The sequence below is a fragment of the Mycteria americana genome, chromosome 19 (genome assembly GCF_035582795.1).
Source record: "Mycteria americana isolate JAX WOST 10 ecotype Jacksonville Zoo and Gardens chromosome 19, USCA_MyAme_1.0, whole genome shotgun sequence".
In the NCBI taxonomy this organism is placed as follows: Eukaryota; Metazoa; Chordata; class Aves; order Ciconiiformes; family Ciconiidae; genus Mycteria; species Mycteria americana.
In genome coordinates this window covers 4,777,301-4,801,154 of record NC_134383.1, presented here as the reverse complement: position 1 = coordinate 4,801,154, position 23,854 = coordinate 4,777,301, and the positions used below count along the sequence as shown (strand labels likewise).

General features: G+C 45.8%; 1 protein-coding gene across 9 annotated transcripts in view; it reads right to left on the bottom strand.

The window, feature by feature from the left end:
- The window catches only part of GRAMD1B (GRAM domain containing 1B), a 143,482-nt gene that overhangs the window by 15,496 nt on the left and 104,132 nt on the right, over positions 1–23,854 (bottom strand). For 8 of the 9 annotated variants that reach the window (XR_012778430.1, XR_012778429.1, XM_075521383.1 and 5 more), the window contains 10 exons: positions 16,637–16,657; positions 8,120–8,204; positions 7,113–7,216; positions 6,855–6,950; positions 6,302–6,382; positions 4,014–4,129; positions 3,364–3,520; positions 2,475–2,664; positions 1,945–2,088; positions 1,154–1,272 (listed from right to left, as the gene is read on the bottom strand). Coding sequence is in view for 7 of the 9 variants with exons in the window: in XM_075521383.1 (XP_075377498.1) it covers positions 1,154–1,272; positions 1,945–2,088; positions 2,475–2,664; positions 3,364–3,520; positions 4,014–4,129; positions 6,302–6,382; positions 6,855–6,950; positions 7,113–7,216; positions 8,120–8,204; positions 16,637–16,657 (1,113 nt within the window). In the remaining 2 variants the exon portion in view is untranslated. The remainder of the gene's footprint in view (positions 1–1,153; positions 1,273–1,944; positions 2,089–2,474; positions 2,665–3,363; positions 3,521–4,013; positions 4,130–6,301; positions 6,383–6,854; positions 6,951–7,112; positions 7,217–8,119; positions 8,205–16,636; positions 16,658–23,854) is intronic. The other variant, XM_075521381.1, reaches the window with a different exon arrangement.

Below are 23,854 nucleotides of genomic sequence, written 5' to 3'. Positions count from 1 at the left end.
GACCTTTGCAAGCATTACCTCTTCTCATTAAACTGATGTCTGGCTTGTCAGGGAGCAACCTGATCTAAAATCAGAGGTGGCCCTGCTTTGAGCAGAGGTCCTTTCTAGCGTCAATTATTCTGCGATTCTAAACACCGTAAGAACATGTCAATTACTTCTTCTAAGCGCTTCTGACCTGCTTCTTTCTTTGCCCCAGAACAAACCTCACAAAGGGGACAGACACAGTTAACTGCAGATCCATATGCAAAAGTATGGCTTTTCTTACAGACTATTTCCACTTACCTCTGCAGCGAGAACACAGCAAAGTGCACCTTGGTGGTTGGCCCCAAACTCAGAATAAAATAGGCCACGTCCCTGCTTGCCTGAAAGCATACTGTTCCCTTTGCCCATCACTTTGCTCTTCCCTTTTCTTTTATCTTCCCTGCACACAGTCTTTGCTTCTGAACAGCACGCTTCATCCCATCCTTACAAGGTACACCTTGCCACTGGGATTCTCCTCTCCCTGAAATGTAACGCTCAGACACCCCATCTTTTCTTGGCTCCCTCTTAGTATTTCCTCAAGCTAGCTCTCAGTATTTACCTTTGGCCACTTGGACCTATCTCTGGACACAGGAGGAGGCTCTTCCTCCCTCTCTAGCTGCAGCCCCTACTAGATACAGCTAGGCTGGCTCTTCCCAGCGCATTGCAGATGCTCCCCTTTTTTACCTTTTTAAACAGGTCATCTAATTGTCCTCACCAGTAATAAAAAAGAAAGCCTGGACAACTCTATGTAGAGCTGCGAGAAGGACTGGCCAGTCAGTCAGTATCTGACTTCCTTGTGCCCTGCTCATGAATAACATCTGCTGGACTGACTGCAGCTCAAAAAACACCAGTATGGGTGACACACACAGTTGTTGGAATGTGCTGGCTGGTTTACAAGCTCATCTGCTTTTGCTGGAAAATTTACGGTCCTTTCCTTGCAACGCAATCCAGCGCGAGCGTAAGATCAGCTATTCACATACGCAGTGATACTGGGTAGCAAGTTAATACAAGAAAAATGTGTAAAGGAAAACGGATAGGGAGCACGAGAACATGCAGAGCAGCATGCCCAAGACAAAATAAATCACAGATCTGTTTCTACAAAGCATTACACCCCTGCTCCTCTTTCACATACCTGCGTCTCAGTGACAGTGGCAGTTTTGGGGGCCAGAGGGTTGGTGAGGGTAATGGTATACAAGATCACTCTGGTCTGATTGCCATTTTCTTCCTTCTTCCAGGGATGAAAGATAATATCTGAGAGGACAAAACAATATTCCATTCAAGTAACTGGAAAGGGATCTTGGGTCAGTTCCCTAGGGAAAGGCATAACCATATAACCAAGCTCAGGACAGTATTTCCTTCCTGCTTGGCTGCAGAAGTACTAGAGCTCAACTGAGTGTGAAAGGTCGGTCTCCTGTACTAAATGGGAATGCTTTCCCCTCTTTCAAGTGCAGGGAAAGGGGGAGAGGCTGGGGACATATCTCCTTCAGCAAACCTACAGTTACAGGGAAAGGAGGACTATAGCATGCCAAGGGACACTCTCTTTGCATCGTCAACTGCACAGTCCGCGCCAGTGCCTGGTGTGGAGCTAGAAGAGCTTTTTCTTCACACTGTTAAGCCTTGAACACAGGATCAGGCCTTAGCTGAAGTTAAAAAATAAAGGTCTGCTTCTTCCATAAACTTAGATCCAGCTCTTAGAAAATAAAACTAGATAGCCAAACAAGGCTGGCTCTACCTGCTTTTGATTACTGTCAGTACAGACTACAGCCATCGCAAGATCTGCTCACAATATTACCCAATCCCTCTACCATCAGGCAAAGTTACACCTCCGAGGCATGTGCCAAGACCTTCCTTCTCTACAGGCCTCTGCACCTCGCAAGGAACGCAGCCTCCGTCAGTGACTGGGTTTTGCCATCAGCAGCTTACCAGAGAACCGGCGCTGCTCCATGAAGTCTCTCTGGAACTGGGAGTCCGTGAAAAGCAAGTCGTACAGTTTGTCCACGCTGAAGTTGAACACTTCATTCACATACTGACGGCCATTCAGATCCTCATAAAAGGCTTGGACTTCCCCTGTAGGGAAACAGGCCCACAAGCCCCAGCCATGATCTTCCATGCCAATATCAGAGGCTGGGCTTTCACAGTACCTTAGTATTTTACTTTGTGAAGAAGGAACCCAAAGAATGTGCTTCTAAACCCTTTTCCTCCACTGATCCCAGGACAACAGTTGGTACATCAGAAGGGGTAATTAACTACATGGGTTATTTTAGGGACACCCTTCCAAATACCCCACACATTCACCTTCTGTGGCCCAGGATGGGAATTCTTTGCATCTTTTGAACTCTTCGGGTCCAGAAAAGGAATTCCCTCACTGGAAAGGAAGGGGGAGGAAGTCCCTCACTGGAAAGGATGGGGGAAGGCTGAAAGCAACACCGATGGAACGGCCCTTCCCCAGATACCTTCATCATGGGTCTCTGACGAGTCACTGAGCTCAGTGGGAATGTCTTCGTTGTCATTGAAGTCTAGGGAAGGGGAGTTCACAGGCCCAATGATCTCTATCTTCTCTCCCATGATATTTGCAATGCCGAGGTCTTTTTCCACAGGACTTTCCACCACTGCCTCCTCTTCTTCTGGTAGCACTCCATCAAACTGCAACAAGAAGAGAGCATAATGAGGGCAAGATCAGCACCTGGAAATTGGGGGTTATTTCTGAAAACTTTTCATCTGTGGGCCAATTTTCATACCTTTGAACACTCGGCCTCAACATGTCTGGAAATTAAATAATATAGAGAGGAGGAAGGTTACCATATGGTGTTTGTAAAACACGTGGACATATTAGATCACCTCCTCTCAAAGAACCACATACAGTTCAAGCCTGGGACATACACAAGGCTTTTTGTTTGTTCAGACAAGCACACAAACGATACTGGTCTTGCCCCCAGACAAGCCCTACACAGCTAGGAAAATCTGAGGTTATAGCTAAACAAGGTCTGCTCTGCTGTAATACTGTGAGGGCACACACAGTTTCCTAGAGAATAACTGAAGGCAGAGAAGAAATTATAACCCTTTTATCTCCAACACTCCATTTCTTTTCATCTGAAAGTATAGAAAGGAAAACGCCCTTGCTGCTGAGAGTCCCAGTTTACTGGCTTTTAGGACAGGCACGCTTTGCTCACTCTTTCTTGGCCAAATGCCACGCTCACAGATATCACTGACTTGAGGACTGTGGTCAGCTGCAGTGGAAGAGGAGCTGCAGGGTAAACAGTTACCTCGTACATTCAAGGACCTCCAGCTGGATCCCAGAGAAAAGGATTACTGCTCCCACCACAACGGAGGAAAAACACTTACCGAGGCTGGCGCTTCACTGCTTCCCGTAGATGTCAATGTGCTAGCAGTGACAGATTTCTTTGGCAGCTGAGGGCTAGCTTCTGGCTTGGCCTCCATGCTGCTTTTTGAGGAGCTGTCGTTGACTTCATTCTCTTCCACGGGGATTTCTTCACAGTAGCTGAGACGCCACAGAGAACACAGGTTTTTATGTTTACCCCTCTCAGTACAGCTACAACTGGACACACAGAGCAAGTAAGAATACTTCTATGAAGTTTCCAGTCTGGCCAGAAGCAGAAATGGCTCAGTGCAGGGAAGATCAAGCCCAAACTTTTCAAGCGTTTATACACAGACTGACAAGCATCAGCGCTTTCTGATCATGTAACACGCTGACTGGCCTTGTCACTGGGATGCTTTGGCATTTACAGAATTGCTCATCTAGCTCACCAAGTAGAGAGGCAGGCATTTCAGTCCCTACTGACTTCCATGAGGAAATGGTGCGCTTTCAGCTTTTTAGACATTACACATTTAAGGACAAACAACTGGCCAGAACCCAGAATCTCTCACTAGGGTTCACTCAAACAACAGTTTGAGGTATGCAATGTATCGGGAACCCTGCTCTCCTGAGGCCATCTTTTCTTCATCGCAGGCAGATTTTACTCCTCCTCACTCACCCCATTGTGTTGAAGTCATCATCAGGAGGCACATAGTCTTCATCATCACTGGTCAGACCCAGCTCGTTGCCGTAACACTGGTGGACAAAGTGCCAGAGCTCCTTTGGACAGAGAGGCTAAAAGAGGGAACAGAGAACAGCATACGTTTTCACCTGAGAATACTCAAATATAATGAATTTTCAGAACTACCATTGTCAGGAGTATTGCATTCCTCACCCTGAAAGGAGAAGTGAGAGATCCTGACACAGCCCCTGTCTGACACAGCCCCTGATGGGAGGCGAGAGCCTTCTGACGGGCTCACCTCTTCTGAATTCCAGTGATGCTACAAGGTGGATTGTGTGTTCCTGGCAGGCTGGCCCAGCTCCGTGCTGGCTAAGGGCTGCGGCCATATGTATCCTTATATTGTTAGGCCAAGCTGGCTTAGAGATTGTTCCCATCAAGCAATAAGAGGCCTTTTCACCAGGTAAGCCTTTACCATCAGCCCAAGTTCTGCCCTAAAATCGGACTTTGTTATTTTTCCATGCCAGAATCTCACGTTACTTAAGACTATCAGAAAGCCAACGTGAGGCTACACCAGAGCAGCACACGAAATGAGATTTTCCACTACTACAGTGTTGTGCATGTAATAATGTAAGCAGTAAACTTGCATTTCTCTCCACATGTGTTTTCCCCGCCTCTTCTGCTGTGCCTTTCATTTAATGTCTCCTACTATACCAAACCCCAACACCTTATGAGGTTCTGTCCCCTCTGAGTTTGTTTAAATTAAAGCTGTCTAAAGACTTACAGCTGCAGGGAGAACGATCTAAAACAGCAACAAAGAAAAACATTTCCTGTTGCAGTTTAAAATCAAAAAGAGTTTGTCTCACCAGATACTATTATGAAAAGCTTCTATGTACTTCCAGTTAAAAAGAGAAAATGAATTATCGGGACTGTTCACAAAAGCCCAGCTTTTTAGGGATGCAGGTCAGTTGATCCCCATATGACTGCATTCTGAGGTTCTTAAGAAATGGGGCAGGAGAACTCGTGATTGAAATATGTGGTACAGGGACGACAAGGGATGGATTTTTACCCATGAGAAATTTATGACCAATGACAAAGATTTCTTGGTAATGAGGGAAAACAAATCTAGTGAACTTTTTCTGAGTTGCTGACTTGAACTTCTTCCCATAGCTACTGTAAGGGATAAGGCAGGAAATTTTTAATCTAGCTCCCAAAAGTAGCAATCAAAAGCATGGGAAAAAAACCTCTAACAAGAAACTTTTATCCAGAAAAATGTCTAATTCTGTTTCACCTTCTTCCCACATATGCACTCTAATTGACATGTCTTATCAGGAAAAACGGACTAGGTTCTTTCTCCCTCTCTCCTGCCAGGCATGGATCCTACATTTGGAAAAAGAGCTCTGGAAATGTCTCCTGTCTTTATCACTCCATATCTCAGTTCCCGTTTGCTTTGACCTTGAAACCAAGGGCACTGAATTTTGTTAGGAACTTCAAAAGGCCGATCGAATTACAGCATATGGTAGTAGCACAAGCTGCCCAATGCAAAGCGATCCTTTTGCATACTAAATACTACCCCAATTTTCAGGACAGGGTATTCCGAGTGCTTGATTACTTAAGCCTTCCAGTACGGTATGACCTCAAGCCAGAACATCTCGAAATGCTGGTAGCACTGTAACACCAGTTCATGAGTCTTACTCCCGCAGTGAGGCCAGAAATACTCAATGGACTGTGGAACAGATACTCAGATCAAATATAGGATATATGGGGCCTCTGGCACAGCAGGTGCACATCCCTGCTTTATTTTAAAATCCAACCCACTGAGCCCTTACCCAGTACACCCCCTACCATTGCTCTCATTTGGTTTTGGGATGCCCTGAACACATGCTCTTTTTCTGTCCTATCTTCAACTTTACACTTCTGAAGCACAGACTTACTAAGAGCTTTGCCTGTGCGGTGAGCTATTTCTGTTGCATTTTGAACTGCTTTCTTCTCGGCTGTTTCACTTGAATTACGGACCTCAAAAAAACTCCCTGAGACACATGCTTCCACACCTCAGCAGAGGCAAAGTGGTATCTACTGTGTGTGCAAGACATGTCTGTACATAGACACAATTCCATGCAAAAAGAGCGAATGGCACCTGCTGTTATGTACGTGCTCTGCCTAAACCCATGTGCTTACTGTCCCTACGTCTTTTTATGCACATACATTAGTCACAGGTACTATGCTTCTGCATATATTCATCACCTCCCTTTCATCCCGCCCCAACACTGAGGTGCTGGTCTCTATACCTTGTCAAGAAGAGCATTCTGCCACAGTCTGAACATCATCATGTACGTCCTGTCTCGAGCCCCAAAGGAAGTAAAAAAGTGCTGAATGGGAAGAGATAGAGAGAAAAATCAGTCAGAAAAGGCCCAAAAAAGGGAAGAAGAGACAAGCCTGTTTGGATTGCTTTCCAGCTACAGTTCACAGAAGGACTGAGCAAGCCATACAGCACAGCTGCTCAGTTCTCGGGCACAGACTGAAGCTGACGGAGGCCTCACAAAGAGGCTGAGTGCCTCTCACCCAATGGAGTGAGTCTGAGCACAGAAACAGTTCTGTTAGAGATGTGCTACTATATAACCCGGATCTTCTACCTGGCCGCACGCCCCACATATGAGCTACACGTGTTCCAGATTCAGCCCAAGGTCTGCAAAAGCTCTGCACCCAGCCCTTTCCCTTGGTGCTCCCTCCCAGGCCCCAGGTAGCACAAGCAGTTTGGAAAAATCACGCAACACACTTATATTCCGCTGCGCCTGACAGCCATAAGGGGCGGCCCCAGAGGTGGAGGTCTCAAGGATGTACCTTTTCAGTGTCAGTGCAAACTTGGATGGCATTAGGAATGAGCCGTGCTGTTTTTTCCTTGGTCATCGAGCAGATATCCTTCAAGCGAACTGTCAGCTACAGTCAGAGCCATGCAGAAAGGGGAAGGCAGAAAAAGAACACAGGTAAAGAGAGACACTGATGAGAAACATCAGACAACGGAAAGAGTGCTTTTAAAGCAATGCCAGCAAATATGCTGGCATAAAACGCATGCTCCATGCGGCAGTCTGACAGCCTTACCAGTGTCTCCCAACGGAAGATGTTGCTGTAAAAGCAGATCCAGTTTTCAGAGAGGTAGAGGCGGCCCTGCAGGAGAATGTCTCTTTGTAGCGCACATGAGTAATCTGTGGGTGGACAACAGGTGATAATTTAGGAGCACCAAAACCAGAAGACAGGACAGCCTAAAGGTGAGGATAAGCAGCAGCAGCATCAAGAGAAGAAGCTACTCTACACAATCCTGCAGAAAGTCAAAGGCAGAGCCAGAAGGAACTGAGCCACAGCTACTGCTCTGTCGCCTAGGCTATGATTCCTCCCAAGGGCACGTCACAGACAATCTCTCTTACTGACTGATGATCTTGCCTTATTAGCTGATCACTCTGTAGCATCCTATGTACTATTTCCAGATTTTAATCTGCCTTCTCCTTTTTGCCTTCTAGTGCCATTGTTCATTTCTCTCCCAGTTTAAGCATCCTAAACAATTTCTAATCCTCTATTAGGATGTGCATCTTTCAACAGCATGAGACATGGTATGAGATCACCAGTTACATAAGATAAAAGAACAGATGCAATGCACTAGGCAGTCGCTAATCAGCTGCAAGGCCAAAGCCTAAATGCATATGGGAAGGGCAGTCATGTGTGAGTAGGAAGCATCAGGGATGTTAAAAAAAAAGGGAAGCTCAGTGGTATGCACGTTGAGACATGCAACCCTGGCCAAATGAGGAAAGAGCTCAAACGCTAACACACTGTCAGGTTTGGGGGAGCACTGTGGAGGAAAACATGCTCCTCAAATCATGAGGGAACAGAGCCGTAGCTGATATAAATCAACGTTGCTCTCCCTGAAGCAAAATGAATGAAACCCATTAGAAATCGTGAGGAGGGGTTCCGTCTGTGCACAAGAAAGACACAATGGGCTTGTTCCTTGGTGGCAATCTCTTTGAAGAAGAAAAAGCTGCATCCACATGTGCTGGACTTCCTCCCCAAACCATGGGCCAGCGCAACAGAGCACTGCACCAAGGGGCTGACCTTACCTACAATGAGGCGCTCCGTGTCAGGAAGCTGTTTGAAGAGTTTCCTGAAATCTTCATTCCGTTGTTTGTACGTTGGACTCAATACCTGCAAATAACAGAGTGCCTGTTAAAGAGAGGGGCAGGCATGAGTACAGATAAATGGAGTGGGAAAACGAACACCTTGGTAAGGAGAAGGGGGATCAGATGCACTTACAAAGCATGAGGCTAGGGGCTCCCATCACAGCAGACACACAGACGGGAGGATTTGGGATTTAGTGCATTAGGTGAGAAGAAGAGGAGAACCTGACTTGGAAGAGGAAGTGCAGAGTAGAAGGGCTATACCCATATGTGCTAAGTAGCAACATGGAATTGCACGGAAGCTGTGGCTGCAGGAGAAATCTCTCTTCCTGCGATCCTAGACTGTACAAGGTATGACACATGCTCTGTGTGCAATGCATCAGTTAGCCGCCAATCCCCAGCTCTCCCTGGAACAGTGCAGCAACTCCAGAAAATAGGCACTTTAGTACAGCTGCAGCCCTGACAGAGGAACTTGAACAATCACTGTCAAGAGCTCAGGAATAATGCAGTCATCCCCGTTCCTCTCCCCATCAAGTGCTCCACCTGGCAGTCAGTGAACACACAACTACCCACTGGTATAGTCAGAACACTTTTGTGCGGCTCAGAAGAGGCTCTTGCAGGGACTCAACCATGTTTTGCGCTTATTCTGCAGACACTTGGCCTCATGGAAGGCCTCAGAGAAAACGGCGCTGTTGGCTGGGGGGAGGCCAGGAGCTGGCTTCTCTCATGTTTACTAAATTACAGCGTGACTCTTTCCACGTTAGACCACCTCCTACACACCATGCCCATGCTGACAGCTGCTCATAATAGCCAGACCATCTTCTGAAGGCAGAGCTGACCGAAATAGAGGCAGGTGCAAATTCAAAAGGCCCGTATCTCCCACCTAATCTATCAGGTTCTTTCTCCCACAAATGTAGGGAAGGCAAAGCAACCTGGTGTACAACCTCTTCCCTCCCTATCTCCATTTCCTCTCAACATTCCTCTCCTATCTCTTCCAGCTGCGCAATACAAATCTCCCAAAGCAGAACAGTGGGCACACCTCAGAACCTCCCAGCAAGGGCCCCAAAAATCAAAGTGATTATAGAAGGTAGCTTCTGTTTGAGAATGGTGTTGGTGGGGTCTCAGGGGTGGGAGGAATATGAAGTTTATTTAGCATTAGCCTTACAAAATTGTCAAATGCTGTCAAATGGGAGAAGGAAATGGACAACCGCCCACCCCCCAAAAGCATTCCCTCTTCCTCACACCAATTCAACGAACTAGAAACAGTATCTTTTAACATCAACTCAGCACTTCAGATATTTGCTCCAGTCCTGTAGGCCCAAAGGAAAGCATCTTACTGCTGAATAAAATCTGCTAACCAGCAGATGACAGAAATATGAATTTTACTTACCAAACTTCTAGCCTGAACATCTGGAAAAGATCTTGGTCAGAGATGGGCTCCAGCAAGAGCCCAAGCCCAAGATTTCCTGGGACAAGCAGACAGGGTGGGAAAGGAAGGGGGAACAGAGATTATAACCAGCTTTGGGTTCAATGCATTACAGCAAACCAACTTAGCAGTACAGTTTCCATGTGGAGGAATGCTCCCTTCCCTTCCCCGCAGCAAGGGATGTTCTGACCTGTATAAAACCTGTACTACAACAGATGCTTCTGCTTAGCACCAGAACTTCTGTTAAGAGTGACAAACAGTTCAGTTTAGAGACACTCACAGCTGGAATTTCATCTGATCCACAGCTGACATGTTCTTGCAATAAGTCGACAAGCCCCTCCAGGTCCCACAGCAGACATGGCAGTTCTTGATCCAGCGCAAGATCCCAGAGAGCCCCACATTCCAGCAAGGAATCCATAGCGTTCCCTCAGCACTTGCACAGCTCCCCGTGTTCTCAAACTCTGCTTTTCCTGTTCCTGCTGTCACCGCTTCTTGTTTAGATTCAAAGTCGAAAGAGATACAGCAGCTTGGCAGGAGTTTACGTGCCTTCCCCTACTTTCCTGCTCACATTCAGGTCGTCTGCCCTAGCGGCCTCTGTAGATCTGAGAGAGGATTTGCCCTCCAGTGGACTTTGAAAAAGTGGCTCATTAGGGTAAGCGTGCTGGCGGGCAGCCTTTGTGCTCTTCTGCTCCAGTCTCACCAGCTCCTTGCTGTGGGCATCCCTTAAAGAAGCACTACAAAAGTGCCGACAGCCTGAGAAGTCCCAGGAAGGTCTGTGCAAGGCATCTGCAACTCCTGACCGAGGCTGATGCCCAGGACTACCAGAGCTAGCAATTGAAATAGCTCCGACTGCCAGGACCCCACCGGACCAGCTGTAATTCACAGATCTAGCCGCAGTTTCCAGGACTGAACAGGACAGTAAACAGCTCAGAGACTTCAGCTGCTTCCCCCCCCTTTGAAACCAGGAAAGCAGTTATTCTTATTCCTTCAGTGCCTGCCTCAGGCTCTCGTCTAGTCCCTCTCTGCTCTGAAAGGCAGCTTCAGTCTTTGTTAACGTTTCTCATGGAAGGAGCGGGTGGGGAAGATACCAAAATGACTCGCACATGCTTTAAGTTGCTGTAGCTGGGTAATTCTGTCGGCCAATGCCCTGCAGTAACCCAGGCTCAGCCCTGCCTCCCAGCAGATGTTTCCTGTAATGGAAAGTTGCTGGACAGAGTGTATTGGGGGAGGCGCGAGGGGAGTAAGGAGAGACCAGCCTGAAGAATACAGCTATGAGAAATCAGCCATGTGACACCCACCCAGTTAGAAATCTGAAGGGCTCCGCTACTCCTACATGTATCTCTGAGCCCCCCAAAAAAGCATAGCTCTTTCTAGGTTTCATTCATTAGTCAGGTCACTCTGGAAATGAAGGGCAAGGGCTTCCCTCAGGCTCCAGCAAATGAACTCCTTGCAGGTCCCAGGACGATTGCTTGGAGCACTGGAAGTCCCTGTATCCCTCTGCCCTTAGTCCCCTGCCTCTCCATCTCTCTGCTCAAGTGTAGAAATGCACAGGTAAACATCCACGCCACACCACCAGTGCTGCTCAGCCATGCTGCTGAGTCTGTGGAAACAAGTATACTGAAGTAAAATCCTCATTCTTCCTAAGAAACTGGGCACATGGATCTCACAAAAACAAAACCAAAAAACCCCAACCAAGCAACCAACCAAGTCTCTGTAAAGCCACTGTTTCATTCCAGGGCCAGTGACTTCTGCAGTTTGCTCACTGACAGGAAGAACTGGCAAGCGCTCTGTCTGCTCAGATGCACCACAAAAGCATTGCTGGTGCTAGACAGCACACAGGTCTCTCCGTTTAGCCCTGTTAGAAGGAAGCAGTACATCCATCTGCCACCCCAAGATGAGGGGACAATAAACAAAATTTCTGTAGCCTGGGAAGGACAGATAATTCAGATTACAGACATCTGCGAGGTACCTGCATTGCTTTACTGAATGGCCCTCTTTGCTGGAAACCGCTTATGGGATTACTTCCAAAAAAAAAAAAAAAACCACAAACCCGCCAGGACGCTTCTGTTTACACACCCACCCACCTCCCTTTGGAGAGATGAATGGCACAAGTGATCGGAAGAGCTAAGCTGGAGGTGGAGACAGCAAACATTAACTCTACTGCAAACAGAGAGAGACGGGACAGGATGGCACTGCAAAGGGTAGAGAGAAGAGGCTCGGCGAGGGAAACGGGGAGAGAAGGGTGACTCCCCATGGTAGGATCTCCCTGTTAATACACAAACAAATCCTCTGACAGGCTATTTAAAGCAACTGTTGGGGAAGTCTGACAGGGAAGTCTGACAACACAAGAAGTGAGAAAGGTATAGTCTTGTGCAGCACATGGCACAGAAACAGGTGAGGAGGAGAGATGGCAATAGCAAGAGGCAGAGAGAAAAGGGGGAAGGAAAATCTTATCCCATTTGTAGGACTGATGGACTTGCTCTTCACTCTTCAGGGAAGATTTACATTGCTTCTGGACAGAACAGGAGAACTACTGGAAAAGAACAGAATACATTCCCTGCTTGTGTGGGAGAGTTTAGGCCTCACTGACAGCAGGACTGCTATGCTGATTAATGCCAGCAAAGAAACTGGCCACCTGTCCCACAGCATTTCTTCCAAACCCCGTCTGGTCTCTTGGGGTTTCTTCCTCTTTTTTTTTTTTTTCCCTTTTAAAAGTGAATGAACAGCAGAGGAAGAAGCTTCAAAGTAATCACTGGCCATTTGGGGTGGAAAGTGGATTTGAATTCCTCATCACATGAGCTTGCACCAAAAGCTCAATTCTAATTTAGTGCCTCTACACCACAGTAACTGTGCCAGGCCTGGTAATCCATACACTAAAAATCATGGAAAATCTGAAGAGAATTGCCTATGAAAAATACCTGAAAGACAATGAGTTAACATTGCTCCAGAAATAGTTTGACAAAATGGTTACTGGAACTTAAAAGATGACTGCACTGATTTACAGAGAAAAAGGTTGTTCGTTCGTCACCTTGCTAACTCATCATCAGGCCTGGATTTTTGCAATAAACCCCGTTTACATGATTGCTGTTGCTGAGCCAGACTCAGGCTGCTACCCATTTGAAAGCTGTTTCTGATGTTTTCCCTAAAATGATGCATAATTTCTCTCTTTGTCTTTATTGGGAACATTTTACTCTTTCCAGCAGCCGAGTTTCCCCCTCCACTCTGGTATCTATGAGGTCTCCAAGAAGGTACTGAAAAAAAAAAAAAAAAAAAAAAAAAAGACAGCACACCAAGACCAGCAAAGGCTGATTTCTTATGGTGTTCAGTCCTGTGATCACTTGATGTTGTTCTTAAGAAGCTGCAAGTGCTGCTCAAAGGTCTCCACAAAGAAAGGCCCTTTACAGCATCACAGTCCACCATGGATTCTCAGCCATCTCCTAACTCCCAGTGCGCAGGCTTTTGCCACAGTTTTCCCAAAGGAAAACCTAGGGCTCTCCCTTTTACATGGCCTCCTACTTGCATTTATTTTGGAGACTTTCACCTCCTGCAAGCCAGGCTGAAAGTTGCACTGTGTGCACAACATTTGTTTGCAGAACCACAGGTGCAGGGCTCCTGGCCCACCTCATGCAATCCTCAGTGCAGACTTTGCTCTCCCAAAGACAAGTGGGTAGGAACTGTGCTCCTGTTGATCTTTTCAGACTTAACTAGGACAGCAAATGTTTCTAGCAGTATTTAAGAACACCTGAAAGAGACAATTAGTGTCTTTTCACTGTAATTTTCTTTTTTCTCCACTAACTACTCCAGGGCTATCCTGCACATAAGTGAAGAGGGGGTGGTTCAGGTCAGTTACAGGGAGAAGCTGTAAGAAGAAAAAAATTCAAGCATGGTTGCAAAAGAGAAGGCAGGCAAAAAGAATGTGCGTAGACAAACACAAAGGAAAGGAGCACAGAGTAAGGCAGACCTTAGGATCTAAATAGTAAACTGAAAACCTTGTGGACAGATATAAATCTCACCTCTTCACTGGTGTCAACTGTCTTTGCTCTAACTTTTCAAGATCATCTTATTCTCTTTTCCAGGAGTATGCTCTGCAGATTCTCCTGATGCCTGATTTCTACCAGCACAGGGACTACAGGAGGTAATTTACAGAAGCAAGCCTTGCTATAGACTGGCAGCTAGAAATGCTGCAGAAAATTGGAGACATACAGCCTAATTTAGGAACAGCCAGGGAAGCAGAAGGATCAACTGTCCAACTGAGAGAGAAGTAGGCAGAAAAAAAACCACGGCAGACTTGTTAGGCTCAGTGCCTCAACTGTACACTGACCTCAAGACACAAAAACCGAGAGCTCCTCCATGCTCGGAAATGGGGCCCTTCACTCAAAGCCCAGACAGAAGGAGAAGAACAAAGGAGATAGCTTTTACCCTTGGCAGCAAAATATCTCCAGCTTGTCTCTAATTTTAATGATGTCTGTGGGGTGACAAATTCCTTCTAGCAACTTGTGGTGTTCCTGCCACCCCCACAGCCAGTGCGACCTCATCCTTCATGTCATCAGGGAAGTGAAACAGAAATTTCCCACCTCTCTAAGCACATCAGGTCTACAGAGTAAGTCGCATCTCTGTTTCAGTAAACAAAATTACAGAGAAAATTTGTTTTTGAGGTCTATTTTTTAAAAAAAATAGATTTCTAAATAATTTTTAAAATAATAAATCAATTAACAATAATTCAACATGCAGACACACGCAAACTGCATCCTGATGGCTAAGCATAGATGGGTGGAGCCTAAACCACAGCTGACCAACGAACTGAGTTTCACTCCGTAAGAATAACAGTTCTTCCAAATCAAGAGTCTCCATGTCTGTGGTTCCTCACTAAAGGCATGAGAAACACCTCGAGGACTTTTTCTTTCCGCTGCTAGTGAACTCAACCAGCCCAGTGATAGTCTGCTCTTCCACCATGAGGACATGAACACAAAGCAAACTCCAGAAGGTTGAGCATATTTATTCTCAAACTGGTGTTCTTTTCTAAATCTCACTGTACACCCGGACCAGTTTGCAGTTGTCCTCTGGAAAGCAAAGCAGAGAAAGCACACTAAAACCAAGAAAGGGCAGATCTGCCAAACCAATCCATGACCTTGGTTCACCCCTTTTCTCCCACTTCTCAGTCCGGTAGGAATGTCAATCCCAAAAAGCACTGGTAGGATCACAAAAGGAGAACAGACAAGGCGAGAGAAGTTGGTAGCATCTTAAGGAAAAAGTAGAGAAAAAGGAATCCAGGAGAGGGAAAAGGAAGGCTTCCAACTAGCAAAGAGGGATACAGTGCTACAAGGACAAAAAGACCAGTTAAAAGCAGCAAAAACTAAAGTCATCTTAGAAAACTAGATTCTGACCACCAATACTCTGGGGATCTTTGAGGACCGTGTGCTCTTTGAGACAAGGACTATATTTTTAGTTTGTGTTTGTACAGTGCCTGGCACCCAGGGCTGCTGAACTGACACAAAGAACAATGTGGAGGGCATTTGCTCTGAGCATAGTGAAGTTTATGTAAAATGAAAGTGGGGGGAAGTGAGTAAAGGAAATTGTAAGGCTTCATGAACAGGTAGCCTCCACAGATTCATTTCTAGAGCTGCTCTCAGTGGGGAAAGGAATAGAGGAATCAGAATGGTCCAAATGCCAGAAAAATCCTGCCTGGAAGGAGCTGGCAAAGAAGGGAAACTTGCATCAAGGAGGAGAATGCATCAAGGAGATGCATTAGCAAATTTTTAATGGTAATAATACTGCCAAGTAGGATTCACTGCTTTCCTAGAGTCTGCGGCCCATCCGTATTTCCACGTCGCTGCTTTTATCTGGCCAGAATGTCTCTACTAACTAGAACATGGTTCGGTTTTGTTTTGTTTTCTGAAGGAAAATAATTGGGGGGGAAACCACAAAAAATGCAGCCAGTGCTTACTCTCCGGATGTACTGTCTCTCATGCTGAAAATATATGGAGGAAAAACAAGAGAACAGAAAAATAAGATAGAGAGGACATGAAAACACCAGAGACCCACAGAAGCAGACCACAGCAAAGCATCATGCAGCAGGGTATGGATCTCAGCAGCTACAGTCAGAAGCAGCCCTTGTGTAATAACAAAAGTCACCTTTAGGCGTGGCCACAGATTCACAAGTTTTGCAGCAACCTAGATGGGCCTGTGCATCTGCCCAAACTGCCTCACTCCACGTTCCTTTATCTGCCACTTCTCCACCAGTTTGGCCTACTGTGGTTTATACGTCATTCTTAATGCCATTGCCTCTATGCTTCTCTCTGCTTCTGAGATCACGTCTTTTCCTGTCCTTGCTACTATCCCGGTGCTGATTATATACAGCAAGTAAATAACTCTGCCTCTCATGCCTCTGTCAAATCTGACCACGCTCTGTCAGCCAAAATCACTGGTTCTAATGTCTTAGGCTGCAGGAAGGTAGGAGCTGTTGCTGAACATGGAATGGCTGCTGCATTTGCCTACAAAATCACGGTACTGCTGGTATCTAATTTAGAGCGCTCGAGGGGTGGGGGTTCAACCGTGCAAAAGTGACACGGATCGTGGAAATCTGCACACCACCAGCTTTGTACCAAAAACGCTGCCACTTGAGCTTGCGGAACGAAAATAACAAGGCAGAAGCAAAAGATGGTTTGTGTTTCTGTGAGGTCAATAGAAAATAATTCCTCTCTCGCCCCACACCACCCTGAGAGATGCAAAGGGTTTGCATGGCAGCAGCTCTGTTTGTCACCACATCAAGACCAACTCTGCTGGGAAACCAGACGGTACAGGACGTGGAGATCATCAGAAGAGTGACTGAAAAGACAAAGCTTTTGCTCTCTATCTCTGGCATCATTTCCCTCAGGATGTCAGTCCTCCTTTGCCAGTCCTGAGCCGTTTCCATCTTCTCTTTTTGGAAATGGTCAGTATGCCCCAGTGCCACTGCAAAGCCCCTTTGCACCTTCCCCCCCACCCAGGTACCCAGCCCATATTCACCCAGGGACAAGAGAAACTGGAGTACTTACATTATACCAACTCTGGCTTTTCTGTAAGGACAAAATAAAAGAGAAGCATTAGTTAGCACAGAGATCTTAGAATCAAAAAGAAAGATGGACAGAGAAACTAGGTCCAATCTGGTTTGTATAATTAGTGAAGTGGAAAGTGGGATTAAACAGAAGTTTTCAATGGATTTCACGGTGTGGTCTAACACAGTTATTTCCAGTTACAGGAACAAAGAACAAATCCAGAAGCACGAGTCCATAATAGGAAACAATTCAGGCTAATGTGTGCATGTCCACATGCACGCACACACACACAAACTCAGCGCGCATGCTGTAATCATTTTTGCAGAACAGCAGCGCCCACTAGCAACAGAGGAGCTAATCATAATCATCACCAGCCATTTCTTTTAGAGGCTTCATTCTTCCACGTCTGCTGGCTAGGTTGCAAAAATCACATTGCGTTGAACGGACTCTGTGCAAATAAGCCCTCAAAGAACTACCAGGAGGCAGGGACACAATTTTACTCACAAAAGCCATCAGGCAAAACTTTCAATAGTATTTTAAATTTTAAAAGAGAGACACATACAGAGCCAGGAAAACTGCTGAAGAAAATCACTAGAAAAGCTAAGCAAAAAAAAAAAAAAAAAAAAAAAAAAAGGCTGGGGTTTGGTTTTTTTTTTTTTTTTTCCAGAATTTCCGTGCACAGTGTTTTGCATCATTGGCACATGTGATTTTTTTTTTTTTTTTGTCCTTATAATGGCGTTTCAGATGGTTTGAGAGGACAGGCCACACATCACACTGGAGCATATGAAAAAGCTAGCTCAACTTGGAAAGTCACACTTAGCTCTTTCCAGCTGGAGGCGAGATTTATCTGCACAGAGAGAGGAAGAAATAAGCTTCACACTCCCACTCCAGTCAGGCTGGCTTTCCAATGTCAGGACACTGAGCAGAACTGACAGAAAGTGTAGGCATCCCCCATTTTAGGGTGAATTTACCTCAGGGCAATAAAGCTTGGGGGCACTGCAGCCTGTCACCACTAACGGCGGTCAGCTACGGTGCATACTGCCAGGCACATTGTGTGTCAGCAGCCACACAGCTGTGCCCGTCCCCCTCTCCCAGCCAGCAACGGCATGTCTACATTACACTTGGGGGAGTTGAGTCTAACAGACAAGGACAGAAGCAATATTTCACTGCATTTCTTTCTTTGAAGTCATCTTGCTTCTGACCTTGGACTGGGAGTATTTTTCACAGCTTTATACCCAGTCTGGAATATGAAGGATAACATACTGTTCTCCGACTTCTAAGAGAGCCTGTGGAAGTTTCACTCGGAGAGTTAAGTTCATATTCACAGAAACTACCTGCACTGGGATAGCCCACAGCAGGACCAATGACGTACAGGATGTTTACCATAGGAAAGTAAGTGCAAAGTGTGAATGAGATCAGATTGGACCAGAGATTTCTATGAAGACATGGGGTTGCTCACACGGTTCTTTCCCTAGACCTCCCTGCTTTCAGTTTCCTATGGTCCCTATAGGCCACTCTGGTGGACAGCTTTACTGGCATCTGCATCTCATTCACAGAGCCAACATTTCTGAAGAATCCCTTGCAACCTTGGGCACTTCTGCCAGTTTGCTGCACTAGTCTCTAATGAAAAACCCCACAGTAATATAGTATATGCCACAGGCCAAAATACAAAAGTTTGACATTAAAAAGAGCAACACCCCTAAGGCCTTTCCCCAAATCCTGAGGAAAGGATATGAACTGAAGAACTAAATACACAGTATGGTTCATCAACTAACCAGAGGAATTTCCTCTTACTTCCTACGCTTCTCCATACTTGGCCATAGCCTCCATTCATAAAGGATCTGGTTGAAGTCATCCTTCTCTGCAAGTAGGACATGGAAAAAGGCCTTATGCAATTCAGCTATACTTAAAAAAAAAAAAAAAAAAAATCAGGGGAATTAATCTTAATCCATGTACACACCACCTTGTCCTGAGGAGCACAGGGTCTAAGATGGAGTGATTTTCCTGCAAATTTGTTTTGCCATCTGTCTGCCTTAATGAGCAAAAGGCGTAACTCAGAAATTCCTGGGGAAAAAAATTCTTAATCAAACTAGAATTGGCATAGAGAAAACAGAGACACTGCTGTCACCGTGTCTTCTAAATCAGGGTGCATGTGTTGTGGTGTCAGCATACTGCAACAGGATTTCATTCCTCTCTGCTATGTTAATTGCAGTAACTCTTTTTTCCCCCTCACATTTGAATTTCCCCAAACCGCAGCTCCTCTGTAAAGGAGCTCTGCAGCTCCTCCTTTCTTAAGCTCTTCCACACAATTATACTGACATCCAAGCCTCATCTTTTGCCTCCACCAGTTGTTTTAAACATGAGGAGATTCCTTCCCTCTGACCCCTATGTTTTGCAGGTAGAACAGACTACAGGAAGTCCAAAGAGAAGGGAGACTATCTGAGTCCTTAAATCTATCTTCAATTTTATTTAGCTCTTTTTTTTTTTTTTTAACTCACTGAGAGAGTCAGAATATAGGGGGATGCGAACTGTGAAAATCAAGAGACAGTATAATGGAGGGGAAAAAGAAAGAAAAAGGAAAAACACATTCTTACTTTGAGCAGGTTAAGTCTGTCATACTGGAAAAAGAAACCATAAGCATTAGAACTGAAAAGAGAAAATAAATAAGTAACAGAGGAATGGAGTTGCACACAGAAGCGGAAAAGATGTCACTGATTTGCAGAGACGATGCTATAGGAGCAGATACCAGAGTTCATAGTTACATGGTGGCTGTAACCAGGAAGAACTTAGCAGAACTTGAGGACAGTGAAAACTGGGGTATTTTCTCTGAGCCTTTAATTAATATAGTGCTGCCTCTAAATCTTCATGGGTTAATGATCTCCTGTTTGCATCTACTGCTATGGAAGATCACAGCTTTACAGTGCAGATGGGAAGCAGCGGATCATGCATATGAAGTTCAGCCTGCTAATCTGATGCCAAAAGTTTCCACCTTTTAGCATTTCTGGGGGCAGGATCACAACTCACTCCTACATACTGCTGCTCCAGGGGAATGGAAACCTTTTGCCAAGCGAGTGACACGCCACAGAGCTCTAGAAGTACCCCTAAGTCCATTTTACAACTGGGGAAACAGAGGTACAGAACCAGGGTGAGGGCAGAGCTTGAAACAGATTCCAGAACCCTTTCTCCTAACCTGTGTACTTCCAAAACCTATGCTATTCACCTGGCTTCTAAATGCCCATGGCCAAACAACTCAAACAAATTGATGAAATTTATTCCCAAATCCCTCACCCCAGCCCAAAACAACCAGAATTTCATGACCTAAAGGGGGATTATACCACCCAATGGGAGGGGTAAATGAGAAGACACAGCCAAACTCTTCTCATAATCGCACACTGAAAGGACAAGGTGCAACAGTCATAAGCTGCAGTAAGGGAAATTCTATTCGGATAGAAGGAAAAAGCCTATTCACAACAAGAGTGGTTAAGCACTGGAGCAGGGGCCTGACAAGGCTGTGCGATCTCCAGTCTTGGAGGTTTTGCAAAATGTGCCTGGCCAGGACTTTAGACCAACCTGATCTAACCACATCAGCTCTGCTTTGAGCAGGGGCTTGGACTAGAGACCTTCTGAGATCCCTTCCGACCTAAACTGTTCTACAGTCTCATGGGGCTACATCAAAATTCATGTTTTCCCCTAACCTGATATTTATCCTCAGCATTCATTATCAGCTATAGACAGTGGGAAGAACCTGAAGGATTTGCAATGGAGAGGAAATCACTTTTACCCTTGGGCAAGAGCAAAAGAGTTAAAAATACATATTTCATTGTGGGCTGCTAGCAAAAAGGGGTTTTTTGCCGAGTTCAGAAAGCTGTTCCAGAAGCAGCAGTGCCTGCCACTAAAAGCCTAATGCTGATGCAGGCCTATAGGTGGTTTGGTCCATGCCACGCTGGTGGACAGCATAGAAAAGCAAGCTCCAGAAAAGATTTCCTACAGATGCAATCCAGTGCTTAAAAACTCCTGGTGAAGCGCTCCCTCCGATGGCAACACTGCAGCACGACAACTAACACAACAGACAAAAGAGGGCAAGGGACTTCAAGCAGATCTGTCAGCAATTGTATAAACACAGCATCAAACTCATGGGCTCAAGCTGTTTCATTTCATTAGCGAGACAGGTTGGAAAATCAGATCATTCTTCTTGCAGAAGAGGGGTGGGGAGAGGAGAAGAGACTGAGAAAGGAGATTTTAAAATCTTTGTCCATAAGTTCTTTGTTCCTAACCTCTCTCTGTCTTCAACAGATACCATCATCATCTGTGTGGGGAGAATCAAGGGGTTATTACACCTGAGATTCCTCACTTGTACCAGAGAAAGCCACCTTGTGGAGCACAGAAAAGAGATTCAGCCTTCACACTGCTTTAGGCTCACCCTGTGCACAGACCGTGGGCGAGCAGGGCAGGAGGCTCTGACGCAGGCTGGTGGAGGTCATGCCCAGGATCCCCTTCCCTCTGGTGCATCAACTTCCTTGTCCTGGAACTCATCTGAGGTCCACTTCCCTCTTGTTTCTCTAATTGCCTTAAAGTTGTTGGGGTTTTTTCTCTCACAAAAGCAAGGGGCTGGCTGCAAGCACATCACAGTACCACTACACATACATTTTACGCATACATCACACTCTACCAATGTTCTTCCCACCAGTCCCTCTCCTCACAAACCTCTGCATAGCTTAGGCAAAGTGCCTCCAGCCTACCACAGCCTACCCATGACCTGTCCTGACCCACATACCTCTACTCACCAGCAATTCTTTCAGGACTCGCTGCTACTCCAGACCTGCATTTTCCATAGAACTTCTTTCACACCTCACTTGAGACATTAGTCCCACAGTCCTCCTTTGTAGTTATCCAAGCTACAGTTACCAAGCACAAGAAAATCTGTCTAAAAAAAGACATAAAGAAGCTTCCAGCAGACACCAGCAATCGTGCAGGGTCAGGCTGGTTACAAGAGGCATTATGACCAAGGAAAAACAGTAAGCCAGCACTACAGACTTCACTGCTCTCTAAGAACTTGCCTAGAATGAAATCTAAGGCATCAACTGGGGAAAGACCACGGCATTGATTTCGGGGATTATTAAGCCATCCAAGCCATTCTGGTTTTAACTTTACTTGTATACATGTGGAAATGCCCACAGCCTGCCACTTTGTCCAATAAGCATCCCATCCGCATTTCTGATTTTTACAGTCTTCTGAGGGTAGCATGGAGATGCGAGATCAAATCTCCAATGAGCTTATCTCCAATCCAAGCACCCACAGAGGGATCGTCTACTTATCAGAGCGAGCCCATGAATTCTCACAATTCATTTGGGACAGGTCTCTTCTAACAGGTTTAAGCTGGGTTCATTTGAGATCACTGATCTTTAATATTTACATCACACAGGAAAGCGTGCAAGGGCAGTAAGCTGAGATCACTGGCCACAAAACTACTGTTCATCGTAAAAAGCAGGCAAGAAGTCATGGAGATCAACTCTTTTTTTCTGAAAGGCATAAAGTAAGAAGAGAGGAAAGAGAAGGGACTATGGTACTCTTCAGCGTACTGAAGCCAGCAGATTTCTCCCTGCCAAAGACAGCAGCTGACTTCAAGGGAGAGGGAAAGCAAACCTTAAAACAAAGGCTAAAATTACTTGGAAGTAACTGAAGGAGTGTGATGAACATGCCAGTTCTCACTCTGTGTGAGCAAATATTAATGAGATCCCAGCGATATAAGTGAAACCAGCTTCTCAGCTACAGGCATCGGGCTGAGCTCTTGCTGACATTCTCGCAGCCGCACCAGGAGAATGCCTTACTGGGGTCACCGCTCAGTACCACACGGAGGGTTTCTGAGTGATGAGACAATTCTACAGTGGGGGACAGGAGAGAAAAAAGAAGGCTTACTTTGGAGAGGCGCTTGTGTGACTTAATCGGAGAGAAAGCATGCAGGAATGAAAAGAGAGAAATTAAGGAAAGAAGAAAAATTACCTCGCAAATCAAGAGAAGGAAAACCCACAAACCCAACAGAAAGCATTATATCCCCCCCTTCCTTGTGAAAAGCACCAAGAATTAAAGTCAAGCTTTAGTAGTCACCGTGTTGGTAAAAAAACGCACTCCCGTGGCCTTAAATCACAGCACTTCATGGGCCAGGGCAATGCAACTCATCTGTGTAATTCCCCCTTACCAAGGACGCCATTTCCCTGACAGACCATCCCCCAGTGTGGCTTATAAGCATAGCATGCCCTGCATCCTGCCTGCCTCTCATCTGCATGGCTTTCTTTTCGGGACAGACTGCTAGCACCATAATGCATGAGGGTCTCATCCGGTCCTGCTGCCCTGGGCGGTGTTTGTAGGTTACTGTGCGTACACAGGAAGCAAGTCTGACCTCAAGGGCAACCTCAGAACTGACAGGTCTCAAATGATTCATCTTGAAAAAACCCTTCGCCCCCCCCTTTGTACTCACATACTCCCCCCTTAGTGGTGAGAGATCAGTTCAGCCCAGTGAATATGGGCCACTGAATCCTGCTTCCTCTGCTGACAGTGACCACAAAGGGGAGTGGATGAAGACTTCTTGTGTGCATGACACAATCCAGCAATAAATCAGGCGAAGATCTAACAACTCATTTCACACAAGCCATCAGAGTTATGCCTGTGACACTGTGAAGTTATTCAGGCTGAAATATTTCACTTCAAAAATCTGGAAAAACACAAGTGCTCCTGACAGCTAACTATCTTATAATATGCCACTGACATTAGGGTTATGATCAAAGGTTATGTTTGGCTCCCAAGGCCCTTGTGTGTGTTTCACAAGTCCCACTGCTCACAGAAAATCAAGAGTCGCCAAACCTGAAACCCCCTTCCTCAGTAGAGCAAAGACAAGGCTGTTTCTAATATGGTCAAAAGACACAATACCTTTCTAGGGAAAATACCACCTACCCTGGCCAAGACAGTCATAATACTGCACGATAGGAGGCAATGTGCAGAGGACTGGCAAAGTGATTCTGTGCAACTTGAACCTCATCTCAACACAGGGCTTAGGCCAGGAGAAATGCATGGGCCCTTCACAGGCTGTCTGCACAGAGGAACCTTTATTTGTTTCATGACCGTTCATGATCCAGATGATAAAAAGTAATTGCAACAGCCGATTTTCAAGGTCTTTCTCAAAACTACAGAGCCTCCCAAGGAGACAGGGCCTTGACTGCAAAA